Source organism: Solanum lycopersicum, chromosome 6 (assembly GCF_036512215.1).
Source record: "Solanum lycopersicum chromosome 6, SLM_r2.1".
Classification (NCBI taxonomy): Eukaryota; Viridiplantae; Streptophyta; class Magnoliopsida; order Solanales; family Solanaceae; genus Solanum; species Solanum lycopersicum.
The window spans coordinates 22,974,764-22,991,540 of record NC_090805.1 but is presented as its reverse complement, the minus strand read 5'-3'; the positions used below and the strand labels follow the sequence as shown (position 1 = coordinate 22,991,540).

Genomic DNA, 16,777 nt, shown 5'->3' with positions numbered 1-16,777 from the left:
AAAATACGAAATAAATATGAACTTCAATTGAAATACAAAATTGATTTTGTTAGTATATCATAAGATGAATGCAAAATTAAAAAGAAATACAAACTTACCTATATACAATGTGAGAGTTAAATACAAATTGATCACAGTAAAATATTCAACTCAACATAATATTTATTTTCAATTTGAATGGTAAAATTATCACATAAAATACAAAAGTTGTTAGTATACAAATATGATAAAACATAGTAAAAAAGAAATATAGACTTGCTGTCATCAAACATTGAATTTGAAATACAAAGTGGAATTAAAATACAAAATAAGCATAATAATTACTCACTTCAATTGAAATAGAAATATGATTGTACATTTGTATACCATTATGAAGAATATAAAAAAAAAATACAAACTTGTATGTATACAATGTGATAATGAAATGGAAAATGAGAAAAACTAAATACAAATTTGTTGTCATTTGGGTTTTGAGTGGTCAACATTGGCGGAGCCACATGTAGTGAAGGGGCGTCATCCGACACCCCTTCGTCGAAAAATTACGTTGTGTAGCTAGAAAAAAATATTTTTTATATATATCTACATTACAAACTCACACTCTTTAGCTTTTGCACGATTTTATTTCTTTATATTTTGACACCGGTTAGACCAACTAGCTCTGCCTCTTGTGGTCGATATCGTGAGGTCGGTGATGGAAGCACCCGATGCCACTATTCTGCCGACACTGGTTAATAGCAACGGTCGTGACCGGATTTGTGAACCGAATATTCACTTCAACTACAAACAATAAATCTGAAAGATTTTTTTTAAAAAAAATCAATAAATTAATCTAGAATTCGAATAAAGATGCATACCTTAATTAAAGGGATTGGTGTGAATATCTTTAGAAATATATTTTTAATTTTTGAAAGAAAAAAAACAAAAAGAGAGAGTGAGGTGGGAGTTGAAAATGGAGAAGAATTGAAAGAGGTAAATCTGAGAGAGAATATTATTTTTTTTAAAAATATATGAGAAAGAAATAGTTCGAAAAGGTGTAATTAAGGTGAGACAAAATAAGAAGAAAATTAGGATACATAATATTTTCTAAAATAATGACATTTGACTTTTTTACTAATTATTTTATATTTTTTATTACTAATTTGCTAATTTTCCCAAAGAGAGGCCCAACAAACAAAAGGTGTGCGAGGCTCCATTTATTTGTGACACATGAACAAGTTTGTCATTTATGGACTTTTCGACTTTAAAGCAAGAGCTTTCTACAACTGAAGAGAGAGAGAAAATATATATTCACCGATAAATTGAGTTGAATAAATATAAATAATGCCAGAAAAATTATGTACTTTTGGTAAAAAAATTTAAATAATCATTAATTTAATATTAATTTGTGGGATTCTACCGGACATATTATTGTTATTGTAGTTGTATGTTAGATTAAAAAAATTATTTTGATATGATATTTTTTTGTATTCATGTTGTCACGTATTTTGTTTTTTAAAAAAACTTTCATAATTAATTTTGATTTTAAAATGTAGTCATTTTATTTTAATTGTTACGGTTTGAAATGAAGATTGTTTTTTATTTTTAAATTAAAACTTTTGAACGAAAATAAAAGAAGTTAATTATATTATTATTGTGGGGATGCTTGTTTAAAACAAAGTATAACTACTCAAAGAAATAGTTTTAAAAATTAAAACTTTAAACCTAAACTACAATAACAAAAAGTAAAATAATATTTATAATTAATATATATCTTATCAGGTATAATACTATTCACTAGATAATTATAAAATATAATAAAATGACCGTAGGATCCACATTTTATATTTGTTGAATAATAATTTAATCAAATAACTTTTTTTGAATTTTCTTTGAACATTGTTTCTTAAATCAAATCATGGTCTTGTGAAGTTTTTTTAAAATCAAAATTACATATTTTAATGTTCAAACTAAATGTCTATTTTCTTAATTAAAAAATTAACGTTTTCATATTTGAAAAAAGTTGACATCTCCGTTGATGTTGAAAAGAAATAAAACTTAAATTTTAAAATCTTGATTCACTTTTTACATCTAGTGTAACGACCTGTTTAGTCGTTTTGAGCAGCAGATTTTAATTCTGGAAAAGCTGTCTTGGTCGACAGACCCCACGACGGACCGTCGTAGGCACGACGGACCGTTGAGGGTGTCTTGTTCAAAAATACTTAGAATTCTGAAAAATTGGGTACTGAAATCACTCTCTGAACTTCGTAATGGAATGGCAGGACGGACCGTCGCGGGCACGACGGACCGTTACAGACCCTTTAATGGAATGGAGTCTCTGAACTCTGTGACGGAGCAGCAGGACGACCCGTCGCAGGCACGACGGCCCGTCATAGGTTGCGTAATCCCAGGCTGAGTCGGATTTCTTTAAATGTTTTAAGGGACGTTTTGGACTATTCCTGCTTTAATTATAAATTTAGTGGTTTAATATTAATAACTCAATTACTAGGAGGTTAAAAGAGATAACCTTGAGTTAATTAGTGGGTTAATTCCTCATCTTTTATACTTAATTATATGATAATTAGGGTAAAAGAAAGAGGGTTTGAATAAGAAAAAGAAAAGAACATAAAGAGAGGGAGAAACGATCGAGGGAGAGAGAGAGGGAAACGAAGAGGAAAGCAAAGATCTTGAGGAAATATCTTGCTTGATCACAAATCTTCGGTGGAGGTAGGTTATGGTTTTATACTATTCGTAGTTAACTCTTAATGGCGAATGATATGTGTTGGGTTGTATTGTAAAGTCTTTTATATGCTTAATTGTATGCTTGCATAAATATGATTATATAATTCTGATGAAATAAGCATGATGAAGCTATTGAATTCCAAATCTTGAAAACCCCTCGTTAATGATGATGCCTTGGTATAAAAGAAGGCTTGATGAACTAAAGTAATGAGATTGATGAATGCCTTGGTATAAAAGAAGGCTTGATGAACTAAAGTAATGAGATTGATGATGCCTTGGTATAAAAGAAGGCTTGATGAATTAATAGAATGAGATTAGTGGAGCGGGTGTCACGAACCGACACGTAGAATTAGGGGATCGGGTGTCACAAATCGACACATAGAATTAGGGGTCGGGTGTCACGAACCGACACGTAGAATTAGGGGATCGGGTGTCACGAACCGACACGTAGAATTAGGGGATTGAGTGTCACGAACTGACGCGTAGAATTAGGGGATCGGGTGTCATGAACCGACACGTAGAATTAGGGGATCGGAGTGTCACGTTCCGACACATAGTAGTAGGGGAGCGGAGTGTCACGTGCCGACACAAGAGGAATAAAGATAATGAATCTTGGAATTATGTTAATAAATTCGAATGAAAAGAACCTAATTCCCAAATGAGCATGATATGGAGGCTTGAGTCCTCATGAGTGTACTTGACGTTATTTGTGGAGCGCAGCAAACGTGCCGTCGTCTTCAACTCAACCACAACTCTAGCCAGTCTTCATTACTCCGGATTTCAGGGTGAGCTAATGCTTCTAGCTTGGACTGGATCTTCCTCTTCATGTCTTAATGCCTTGAAGTTCCGGCATGGACTAGCTTTTTATGTACTTTAGCTTCTTAGATACTCTTAGATTAGTAATTTGAGGATAGATGTTCTTGTGATGATGACTTCCAGATTTTGGGGATAATAATAGTTGTCGAGTTTTTAGAAGTTGATTATTGATTTTCATTAATGAGTTTAAGTCTTTCGCATTATATTATGTGAATTATGTTTGAAATGTTGGTGTTCAGATTGGTTGGTTCGCTCACATAGTAGGATAAGTGTGGGTGCCACTCGTGGCTCGATTTGGGTCGTGACAAACTTGGTATCAGAGCATTAGGTTCGTTGGTCTCATCACACAAGAACGAGTCTAGTACAGTCTTAAGGAACGGTAGGGGGACGCCTTTACTTTTCTTTGAGAGGCTATAAGACTTTAGGAAAATTCCATTCTTTCTTTCTTTATTTCGTGCTATTACTTGGATCCAATTGGTATCTAGGTAATACTAATTGGTATCTGACCATCTTCACTCTATTTCGCAGATGGTTAGAACTAGAGCAACAACCGCGCCAACATCAACATCGGCAAGACAAGATGCATCTGAGCCAGCCACTGAGACTGTAGCTCAAAGAGGAGCAGTGACAAGAGGCCGCGGTAGAGGTCGCGGGAGGACGTCCTCTAGAGGAAGAGGACAAACGCCTGGCCCATCTGGTACTAGGGCAGTGACTCCTCCACCGACTGAGGAAGTAGTAAGAGAAGGGGAAGATGGGGAAAATGAACAAGTACAGAATGAGGAATTACCACCCCAACCTATCTCAGAGATGATCAATCAGGTTCTTGCTTATCTTAGCAGGTTATCTGATCAAGGCCAAGCGCCTCCAGTGTTTTCTACACCAGCACCTCAGGCTCCGGAGGTACAACATGCGGTTGTGGCTCCCCGCATGGATGCCTCATTGGAAATAGGCACGTTTCCTCATCTGACTACAGGGCCTATAATGACAAATGATCAGCATGAACTTTTCAGTAAGTTCTTGAAATTGAAACCTCCAGTCTTCAAGGGTGCTGAATCTGAGGATGCTTATGATTTTATGGTTGACTGTCATGAGCTACTACACAAGATGGGTATAGTAGAAAGGTTTGGTGTTGAGTTTGTGACTTATCAGTTTCAAGGGAATGCCAAAATGTGGTGGCGGTCACATGTTGAGTGTCAACCAACAGAGGCACCACCTATGATTTGGGCATCATTCTCTAGCTTGTTTATGGAGAAGTATATCCCCCGGACTTTGAGGGATAGGAAAAGAGATGAGTTCTTGAGCCTAGAGCAAGGTAGGATGTCGGTTACTGCATATGAGGCTAAGTTTCGTGCATTATCCAGGTATGCCACCTAACTTTGTTTCAGTCCACAAGAGCGGATTCGCCGTTTTGTGAAGGGGTTGAGGTCAGAATTGCGGATTTCAGCCTTACAGGTAGCGGCTACGGCAAAATCCTTTCAAGAAGTGGTAGACTTCGTGATAGAGGTGGAATGAGTGAAGCCAGATGACTTCACCATGGCATCAACATCAAAAAGGTTTTGAAAGGGAGGTGAGTTTAATGGTTCTTACTCTAGAGGACAGGGTTCAGGAGGTTACTCAGTACGACCAATTCAGTCTTCACTACAGACTGTAGTTGGGGGTCCACCTCAGACCGGTCAACACTTCTCTGAGAGACCTATGCTTGACTCCAGGGAGTGTTATGGATGTGGTGAGACTGGACATATTAGGAGGAATTGTCCAAAACAGAGTTATAGACCCCCAATAGCTAGAGGTAGAGGTGGTCATGGTAGAGGCCGTTATTCTGGAGGACGTGATGGCCGAGGAAATGGTGGTCACCAAAACGGCTGGGGTGACGGACAAATGGGAACTACTGCAGCGCAACATGGTAGGGGCAACGGGCAAACTGGTGATAGGGCCCATTGTTACGCTTTCCCTGGGCGGTCGGAAGCGGAGACATCAGATGCTGTTATCACAGGTAATCTTTTGGTTTGTGATTGTATGGCTTCTGTATTATTTGACCCTGGCTCTACATTTTCATATGCATCTTCTTCATTTGCTACTGGTCTTAATTTACATTGCGAATTGCTTGACATGCCTATTCGTGTTTCTACTCCGGTGGGTGAGTCTGTGATAGTTGAAAAAGTGTATAGGTCTTGTTTGGTGACTTTTGTGGGGAGCAATACTTATGTAGACTTGGTTATCTTAGAAATGGTTGATTTTGATGTAATTTTGGGTATGACTTGGCTTTCTCCGAATTTTGCAATCTTGGATTGTAATGCTAAAACTGTGACGTTAGCCAAGCTTGAGACAGATCCGTTAGTGTGGGAGGGTGACTACACTTCCAATCCGGTTCGTATCATCTCCTTTATTCGTGCTAAGAAAATGGTTAGTAAGGGTTGTTTAGCGTTCTTGGCACATCTCAGGGATGATACTACCCAAGTACCTCCAATTGGGTCGGTTTCGATAGTTCGCGAGTTTTTAGATGTGTTTCCTGCAGACCTTCCTGGTATGCCACCGGATAGAGATATTGATTTTTGTCGATCTGGAATCGGGTACTCGCCCCATTTCTATACCCCCTTATAGAATGGCTCCCGCGGAGTTAAGAGAGTTAAAGGCCCAACTTCAAGAGTTGTTGAGCAAAGGCTTCATTAGACCAAGTGCATCTCCTTGGGGTGCTCCGGTGTTATTTGTGAAGAAGAAGGATGGGAGTTTTCGGATGTGTATAGACTACCGGCAGTTGAACAAGTTAACTATTAAGAACAATTATCTCATTCCTCGCATTGATGACTTGTTCGATCAGTTACAAGGTGCTTGTGTCTTCTCTAAGATTGACTTGAGATTCGGTTATCATCAATTGAAAATACGGGCAACGGATGTGCCAAAGACTGCTTTTCGGACCAGGTATGGGCATTACAAATTTGTAGTGATGTCTTTTGGTCTTACGAACGCCCCTGTTGCTTTCATGAGCTTGATGAACGGGATTTTTAAGCCATATCTGGATCTCTTTGTGATCGTATTTATTGATGATATATTGGTATACTCAAAGAATAACAAGGAACATGAGGAGCACTTGAGAATGGTATTGGAAATGTTGAGGGAGAAAAAGCTTTATGCCAAATTCTCCAAGTGTGAGTTTTGGCTAGATGCAGTGTCCTTCTTGGGGCATGTGGTGTCTAAGGATGGGGTGATGGTGGATCCTTCTAAGATTGAGACAGTAAAGAATTGGGTAAGACCTACTAATGTGTCAGTAATAAGGAGCTTTGTTGGTTTAGCTAGCTACTACCGTCGATTTGTCAAGGGATTCTCTTCCATTGCTTCCCAATTGACGAACTTGACTAAGCAGAATGTTCCATTTGTATGGTCGGATGAATGTGAAGAAAGCTTTCAGAAGCTCAAGACCTTGTTGACTACTGCACCAATCCTTACCCTGCCAGTGGAAGGTAAGAATTTCATTGTCTATTGTGATGCATCTTATTCTGGTTTGGATGCAGTGCTAATGCAAGAGAAGAACATAATTGCTTATGCTTCGAGGCAATTAAAGGTGCATGAACGTAACTATTCGACCCACGATTTGGAATTGGCCGCAGTTGTGTTTGCATTAAAACAATGGAGACACTATCTATATGGGGTTAAGTGTGAAGTATACACGGATCATCGTAGCCTGCAGTATGTCTTTACTCAAAAAGATTTGAATTTGAGACAGAGGAGATGGATGGAACTACTGAAGGACTACGATATCACTATCTTGTATCATCCGGGAAAGGCTAATGTTGTGGCAGACGCCTTAAGTAGAAAGGCAGGGAGCATGGGAAGTCTAGCTCACTTGCAAGTTTCTAGACGTCCATTGGCTAGAGAGGTTCAGACTCTGGCTAACGACTTGATGAGGTTAGAAGTAAATGAGAAGGGAGGATTGTTGGCTTGTGTGGAGGCAAGATCTTCTTTTCTTGACAAGATTAAGGGAAAACAGTTTGATGATGAGAAACTAAGCAGAATCCAAGATAAAGTATTGCGAGGAGAGGCTAAGGAAGCGCAAATCGATGAGAAAGGTGTTTTGAGAATCAAGGGAAGGGTATGTGTACCCCGCGTTGATGATTTGGTCAACACTATTCTGACAGAGGCTCATAGTTCCGGATATTCTATACATCCTGGTGCAACCAAGATGTACCGTGACCTAAAGCAACACTTTTGGTGGAGTAGAATGAAGCGCGACATTGTTGATTTTGTTGCCAAATGTCCAAATTGTCAGCAAGTAAAGTATGAACACCCGAGGCCCAGAGGAACACTTCAGAGAATGCCCATTCCTGAATGAAAGTGGGAAAGGATTGCAATCGACTTCGTGGTTGGTCTTCCCAAGACAATGGGTAAGTATGACTCCATTTGGGTAATTGTTGATAGGTTAACTAAGTCTGCTCACTTCATTCCGGTCAAGGTGACTTACAATGCAGAGAAGTTAGCCAAACTTTACATCTCGGAAGTGGTGCGATTGCATGGGGTTCCACTCTCCATCATATCAGATAGAGGTACGCAGTTTACTTCTAAGTTTTGGAGAACATTGCATGCTGAATTAGGTACTAGGTTGGACCTTAGTACTGCGTTCCATCCTCAGACCGATGGTCAGTCTAAGCGAACGATTCAAGTGTTGGAGGATATGCTTCGTGCATGTGAGATAGACTTTGGTGGTCATTGGGATAACTTCTTACCCTTAGCAGAGTTCTCATACAACAATAGTTATCACTCAAGTATTGATATGGCCCCATTCGAGGCATTGTATGGGAGAAGATGTAGGTCTCCCATTGGTTGGTTTGATGCATTTGAGGTTAGACCTTGGGGTACTGACCTTTTGAGGGATTCATTGAGGAAAATGAAATCTATTCAAGAAAAGCTTTTAGCGGCTCAAAGCAGGCAGAAAGAATATGCGGATTGAAAGGTTAGAGACATGGAGTTTATGGAGGGTGAGCAAGTCTTGCTGAAGATGTCGCCCATGAAAGGGGTGATGCGGTTTGGTAAGCGAGGTAAGCTAAGCCCAAGGTATATTGGTCCATTTGAAATTCTGAAGCGCGTGGGGGAGGTAGCTTATGAATTAGCCTTGCCCCCAGGACTGTCAAGGGTGCATCCGGTATTCCATGTGTCTATGTTGAAAAGATACCATGGGGATGGAAACTATATTATTCGTTGGGATTAGTCTTGCTTGATGAGAATTTGTCGTATGAGGAGGAGCCTGTTGCTATTTTAGATAGAGAAGTTTGCAAGTTGAGGTCAAGGGAAATTGCATCTATCACAGTTCAATGGAAGAATCGACCCGTTGAAGAAGCCACTTGGGAGAAAGAGGCTGACATGCAAGAAAGATACCCACACCTGTTTACAGATTCAGGTACTCCTTTTCGCCCTTCTTTTTCTTCTTACGATCGTTCGAAGACGAACGATGGGTAAATTGGTATCTATTGTAACGACCTGTTTAGTCGTTTTGAGCAGCAGATTTTAATTCTGAAAAAGCTGTCTTGGTCGACGGACCCCACGACGGACCGTCGAGGGTGTCTCGTTCCAAAATACTTAGAATTCTGAAAATTGGGTACTAAAATCAACTCTATGAACTTCATAATGGAATGGCAGGACGGACCGTCGTGGGCACGACGGACCGTCATAGTCCCTTTAATGGAATGGAGTCTCTGAACTCTGTGACAGAGCAGCAGGATGGACCGTCGCAGGCACGACGGCCCGTCACAGGTTGCGTAATCCCAGGCTGAGTCAGATTTCTTTAAATGTTTTAAGGGACGTTTTGGACTATTCTTGCTTTAATTATAAATTTAGTGGTTTAATATTAATAACTCAATTACTTGGGGGTTAAAAGAGATAACCTTGAGGAAATTGCTTCTTTGATCACGAATCTTCGGTGGAGGTAGGTTATGGTTTTTATACTATTCGTAGTTAACTCTTAATGGCGAATGATATGTGTTGGGTTGTATTGTAAAGTCTTCTATATGCTTAATTGTATGCTTGCATGAATATGATTATATAATTGTGATGAAATAAGCATGATGAATCTATTGAATTCCAAATCTTGAAAACTTCAATCTTGAAAACCCCTTGTTAATAATGATGCCTTGGTATAATAGAAGGCTTGATGAACTAAAGTAATGAGATTGATGATGCCTTGGTATAAAAGAAGGCTTGATGAACTAAAGTAATGAGATTGATGATGCCTTGGTATAAAAGAAGGCTTGATGAATTAATAGAATGAGATTAGTGGAGCGGGTGTCACGAACCGACACGTAGAATTAGGGGATCGGGTGTCACGAACCGACATGTAGAATTAGGGGATTGGGTGTCACGAACCGACACGTAGAATTAGGGGATCGGGTGTCACGAACCGACACGTAGAATTAGGGGATCGGGTGTCACAAACTGACACGTAGAATTAGGGGATTGAGTGTCACGAACCGACATGTAGAATTAGGGGATCGGGTGTCATGAACCGACAAGTAGAATTAGGGGATCGGAGTATCACGTTCGGACACATAGTAGTAGGGGAGCGGAGTGTCACGTGCCGACACAAGAGAAATAAAGGTAATGAATCTTGGAATTATGTTAATAAATTCGAATGGAAAGAACCTAATTTCCAAATGAGCATGATATGGAGGCTTGAGTCCTCATGAGTGTACTTGACGTTATTTATCAAAGATTCTTGTACATGTTGTTGCTACAAATTGAGTATTGTAGTTGATTTATGATATGATCTGATATATTTTGAGTTGGCAGATGATATCTACTCAGTACCCGTGTTTTGTACTAACCCCTATTTGTATGTTTCTTTCCTTGTTATTTGTGGAGTGCAGCAAACGTGCCGTCGTCTTCAACTCAACCGCAACTCTAGCCAGTCTTCATTACTCCGGATTTCAGGGTGAGCTAATGCTTCTAGCTTGGACTGGATCTTCCTCTTCATGTCTTGATGCCTTGAAGTTCCGGCATGAACTAGCTTTTTATGTACTTTAGCTTCTTAGATACTCTTAGATTAGTAATTTGAGGATAGATGTTCTTGTGATGATGACTTCCAGATTTTGGGGATAATAATAGTTGTCGAGTTTTTAGAAGTTGATTATTGATTTTCATTAATGAGTTTAAGTCTTCCGCATTATATTATGTTAATTATGTTTGAAATGTTGGGGTTCAGATTTGTTGGTTCGCTCACATAGTAGGATAAGTGTGGGTGCCACTCGCGGCTCAATTTGGGTCGTGACATCTAGCCATCTTTAATTAAAATAAAATACTATTTTACAAATTTAACAATAATCACACAATATCTTTTTAAAATTAAAATAAAAAATATTTTCGAGAAAATATTTTAAATACTATTTTATCAAAAATATTAATGATCAAATCGTAATGATGATAAATAGTACATTCTACATCAACTGAAATTTTACACGAATTGAACTAAAAAAATATTATTAGGATAACGATATTTTTTAAAAACTATTTCTTTGAGTAGTGTTACTCTGTTTTAAGCATTCATCCCACTATAATAGTATAATTAACTTTTTTTTTTACTTTCCTTCAAAAGTTATAATGTAAAAATAAGGTAAAATCGACGTTTCAGATCGTAACAATTAAAATAAAATGATTACATTTTAAAATCATAATAATTATGAAAGATTTTTTTTTAAAACAAACACAGAACATAAATACAAATCATATCAAAATATATTTTTCAAATTATAATACAACAACAATAAAAATAATATATCCGATATAATCCACAATTAAGTATAATATTAATAATGATTAAAAAAAGTAGCAAACCCACATAATTTTTCTTGTATTTTTATATTTGTTCGACTCAATTTATGTAAAAATAGATTTTCTTTCTCTTATTACTTGTAGAAAGAATTTTTGTAAAGTAGAAAAGTACATAAATGATCCACTTGTGGATATGTCAAAAAATAAATGAAGCCTCATACACCTTTTGTTGGTTCACCTCTACCATAATAATTTTTTTCGAAAAATAGAATATGCCAGCTATTAGATACAATATTATACCTAAAAAATAAATAAAAACAAATACTTCTAATCTACCTCTGACACCTTTAATATTTATTATTTTTCAAAAAATAAAAAATATTCTTCACAATTTTCAAACTACCATCAAAGGAATAAGTGCAAAGGATAAAGATTCTCTCTTGATCTGATATTTTCAATTTGAGTTCTGAATAGGAAAAAATCTTTCATCGAGAGCGGTACTCCCAAATGGTGCCCTACTCGCGTAATCCTAATTACCCGGGGACACTCCCAAAAAAAAAAAACCAAACCTAATACAACTCTTTGAAATCAACTGAAAGCTACAAGGCTTCAAGATTACAAGCTAAGGAAGGGTTTTGAGGAGGCAAAACCAACTAGAGAAGGGATTTTAGCCTCCAAATCTCAAAGTCATATTGTCGAGTAGTCATTGATGATTGATTTAGGATCTCATTCTTTCAACTTTTTGAATGGAATACTTGAGTTCTTTCTGAATATTCAACCTAGAAGGTGACATAACAATGTCTTTCCAAACTGAGCCAGATTGATAAGCTGGATGAGGGTTCTTGTAAAGTTCATAAATGGAATCAGCTCCTTCATTCAACCTCCCTACCATTTTCAGTACAGTTATCTCATCAGGATCCACCAATAATGTCTTGTCTCTATCCTTGCATGCTATCAACTTCCAAAACATATATATAGTATTTGTTGTTAGAGGAGAACAAAACATTAGGCAATAACAATGTAAGAAAACTTATTTGTTTATATGTATGTACCTTAGGGGGGCCTTCCAAAGTATTCGTGGAATATAACCTTGCATTATCCACAAGCTGACAGTATGTGTCAAATGCATTTGCGAATCTCTTGTGTGACTTCAGTTGCGAGTTCACCCGAACAGCTCTTCTACACATGATAGCTCTCCTGTAAAGAAATGGAAACTTGTTTAACACGCGCTAAGAAGAAAAAATGCTTTTGACAATTAATTGTTATAACATTTACCTTATCCCTCTAATGACAGCTAAATAAGCATCACAAACAACTCCAACCAATTCTATTCTATAAGGTCTTCTTTTTCTTGTACCATCAGTTTCCTGTTCTTCTTCATCAATCTGTTCCCAGTAGTTTTCAGTTACTCTTCCATCCTCTTCCACTTTGTAACCAGTACCCATTCGGTAACGTCGCCGGTGAACATTTCTGGCCATGGTTATGGTCTGCACCACAAAGGGTATCCATGAGAGTGTCCCATCCATGATCACATCTCTTCCTTCATTCAGTGCTGTTACAAGCAAGGATGATGCTGCATCTGTTGATGACTGGTGTACCTGCAACAAACTTTATCTATGCAATCACTTCCAAAATAAACTTTAAAAGGCTAAGGTCTTAGAGCATTGAAATTATATTTTTTGTTTATACTGGGTTGATTAAGAGAATCTCTTCGAATGGACTAGTAGAATGTTTTACTAACTAATACTGGTGCTCATGATGGAAGGGAGGAGGGACAAGAAGGACTAACAAGCTTCTAGATTGGCAAGTGTTTGATGAACGGGCACATAGGATATCCTAGAAAAATACCACACAATAAAGGGAGAGAAAAGTGAAGTTCTATATAGAACAACACAAGTACATGGTACAAATGCTTCCAACTATACATGGCATAACCTGAGCACAAATTTTGTGAGTTTTGTTTGGCAATAACGAACAACATGTACCACGAGCTTGGCTTTTGATATGATTTGCGTACAAATGAAATGATTTAAAAAGATTATCTATCCCTACGGCAGGGGCAATAGAGGACAGATATGCAACTCTTTATTTGTAATATTTTCAAGGGATTGAGAAGCATATAATAACCAGTTCAGCAGTTTGAAGCATGTCATGGTGTCCCCTAGAGCTAAGAGCTTTGTAAATAACATCTGATTCTTTGAATGCATCTGCTTCTATCACAACAACATTAGCTGAAGCTCCAATCCAAAATGGCCTGCGTGTAAAATTTAGGTAGTCGATCCATTATAAGTATGTACCAGAAGTGCATTGAAACCTCTACACTTGCAAATAATGATAACTTTCTTACTCTTTGAGAATTTCCTTGAGCGCGGTGCTTTTCCCAGCCCCCATGCCACCTCCCATAAACAGGAGGACAGGGCTTCTATCTTTGTGAGCCATTGGAACCATCACATCTGTGCATTGTGAATCATCTGAAGAAACGAGTCCTATTGCTTTCATCTCCTCAACTAAGGTAGTAATAACTCTCGCAACCTTCAGATTCTTTGTCACCCTTTCAAATCGTTGTTCCCTTTATTACACACAAAACACAAGTCAGCAAAAGTAAAGAGAACACCATTATTAAATCGAGAGGTTTGAACTACTTTCACACTAGCTAGGGATTAACAAAATTACACAAAAGCTTAGGTAAGGATTTTATAAGTACGAAAATCTGGAATATTATCCATAAGCTGAACCAAACAACATATCTTGTTGTATCATTAATTACAAAGACCCTGATCTGAATAATGACAATAAAGTAGGTGCCATGGATGAAGCACCAAATATATGTATCTGAAACTTGTATTAATAAATCAGTTTGGAAGTGAGAGGAAATCGTAGAGGATCACCAACTGCCAATAAAAATAATAACAATGAAGTATGTTTGAAGTTCTATTGCATTACTGCATGTATCATATAATAATAAGATTTGTCAATCAGATAGAAGTTACTCAGTTGGTCGGGATACAAACTAAAATATCTAATTGGAAAACTAATATGTCAGGAAATGTGGAAGGCTTTATGTAAGCATGCGCAGGAATATGATAAACCGGACTAGAAAAAAGTTTGCGAGAGCATTGACATAATATGAATCATAACGCACTCAAGTACATTACAGATCAGAACAATGCTCTACAAAAAAAAGGGAAAAAAAGAGGTTGGAGATAATCAAAGCTACTATGGTAACTTGACGAACATTGAGCAAAATTGTGATGGACAGAGGAAGAGTGCCAAAGGATGCAAATGAACTATAAAAGCTAGCTCTACATCTACCTTGGGAAGGTAGAGTGCACACAGACTATAATCCTATGTTGGGAAGGTAGAGAAGTTGTTTCCAATAGACCATCGATTCGAAGAATGATGAAAAAGAGACAGAAACAACAAGTATAATAAGATAGCAGAGGCTAAATTAAAGGAACAACAGATAGAAAGGAAAAACACTACCTATCAACCCTCTACCCTAATTCTCAACTTCCACACCCTCCTATCGAGGTTCATGTCCATTGTCAAACAATTACATAAGTCGTAAACATGAATATCAGCAAGCTAACTTTTGAATAAAAGAGCAAATAGGATATGCAGTTATACCTCGTAGCAGCCATGACAATGTTTTGGAGCTTCTTTTTTGGCTCAAAATGATCAGCACTCAGTACCTAAAAGGATATCAAAGAGGAAAGAATAAGATTACAAGATGATCAACTACAATGCACATTTCAAATTTTGTTTTCATGGGGCATTTGTTCTGAAAAGTTTGATAAACCTGGCTCATCATATAAGGAACATGACTCCAATGGAAAGCGAAGTAACTAAGGATGCATCTCTCAAACTCCTCAACAAGCTTTATAAAAAGCGAATCAGCATCTGGTTCATTAGAAAAGTAGTTGTACATATCTTCCTCACACCCGTCTGATTTTATTATGTACTCAGTAGCTAGCTTGCACAGATGAGGACATTGTCTCCTATCTGCAAATCCCATTTGTCTAGCTGCATTCATACATATATATTTCGTTATATGACCATCTCATCCAAAAACTTAAGACCACATCCAAAAGCACATTTAGAACATGGGGGTCGTTTGGAAAGAAAAATGCATGTATTAGCTTTGCGCATTATATATAATAGTAGTACATGGTTTGGTACACCCTACCAAACGACCCCTTATAGTTTCAGACATGCCATGATATTACTAGAGGTATAAAAGCATATAATTAATATGATAAAAATGGAAAATGTGAAGTCAAAAGAGATGCCAAAAATAGAAAGACGTCATTCTTTTGAAATAAATAAAGAAAGGAGTGACAGATATAGAATATTGAGTTTTGCGAGCATTGTGTAAAAACTTAAACTATCACTATCTCTCTATCTTCAATGATAAAATCTGCATACATTCAACCATTTCCACACACCTCGTGTAATAATTTCATGCATATATATATTGATGTTGTTGTTACGTAAAACCTTAAATTATCACTAATAGAGAGGTTTAATTACTTAATTATAACTATAACAATATATGGGATCCTAACAATAACGATAAACGAAAATAAAATATAAAAAAAAAATTGAAAATGGAAAGGTACTTTAATTGAATAATTACCTACATAATGGGAAAATTTTTCAAACTTGAGGACCTGTCCAATACGAGAAAGTTCAATTCGAGGGATGATTTTCTGATTTCGAATTTTCTTTAGGCGATAATAGACAGCTGCTGATATGATTAAACAAATCCAAGATGCTGAAAAGATCTGTATACAAATAGGCTTTATATTGACACAGTAATACGAAGGAGGATGAAATTCGGAATAACTATTCAAGTGCCATGACCATGAAGGAGGAGATGATGACGACAATGATGAAACAGACATATTAATTCCCATGCAAAACAAGGGGCTCAATTTACAATGCAGAAATAGCTTCACACCTAAACATTTAACCACAATACAAAATGCAATTGCTTCTTCATCTTTTTGATTTTTTTGTAATCTGAATACGTGCTAAAATGATCTGATGTAGAGAATAATCAGATTCACTTCTTTTTATTTATTTGTGTATTTGTATTTAATCACTTTCTGGGTAAAAAAGTTAAATAAATAAATTAGGGACTTTAATGATGATTTTATCTGTAAAATAATAAAACAGAAAAGACCAAAAATATTCATTAATTATGTGAATTGGTATAAACTTACCTAATGGGTGTTCGTGGTTCGATTTAGATCAACTATTGATAAAAATTAAAATCAGATCAATTTAGTCGGTTTAAATTTCTAAAATCAATATCATGTCAAAAGGAAAAAATAATCGTCAATTTGGTTCAGTTTTTTTGGTTTATTCGATTTGAAAGTAATACTTTTTTAGGGCTTACTTATCTCGATAGGCGCAATCACCTAGTACATAAACAATCCACAAAAAAGCGACCGTCAATATAATTAAGCAATTCAACGATACTAGAGTT

General features: G+C 36.9%; 1 protein-coding gene across 2 annotated transcripts; it reads right to left on the bottom strand.

The window, feature by feature from the left end:
• Positions 1–11,700: 11,700 nt before the first annotated feature.
• LOC101255498 (calmodulin calcium-dependent NAD kinase-like) lies at positions 11,701–16,405 on the bottom strand. Of its 2 annotated transcripts, none has more exons than XM_004240774.5 (8): positions 15,923–16,405; positions 15,086–15,309; positions 14,914–14,978; positions 13,634–13,855; positions 13,414–13,540; positions 12,562–12,884; positions 12,339–12,483; positions 11,701–12,244 (listed from the first exon to the last, which is right to left on the bottom strand). In XM_004240774.5, the coding sequence occupies exons 1-8, from the start codon at positions 16,200–16,202 to the stop codon at positions 12,005–12,007; spliced, it is 1,626 nt and encodes a 541-aa protein (XP_004240822.2). In that variant the 5' UTR covers positions 16,203–16,405; the 3' UTR covers positions 11,701–12,004. The 2 variants fall into 2 exon arrangements, with proteins under 2 accessions (XP_004240822.2, XP_069155227.1); XM_069299126.1 differs by having other exon boundaries at positions 15,927–16,405.
• Positions 16,406–16,777: the final 372 nt, after the last annotated feature.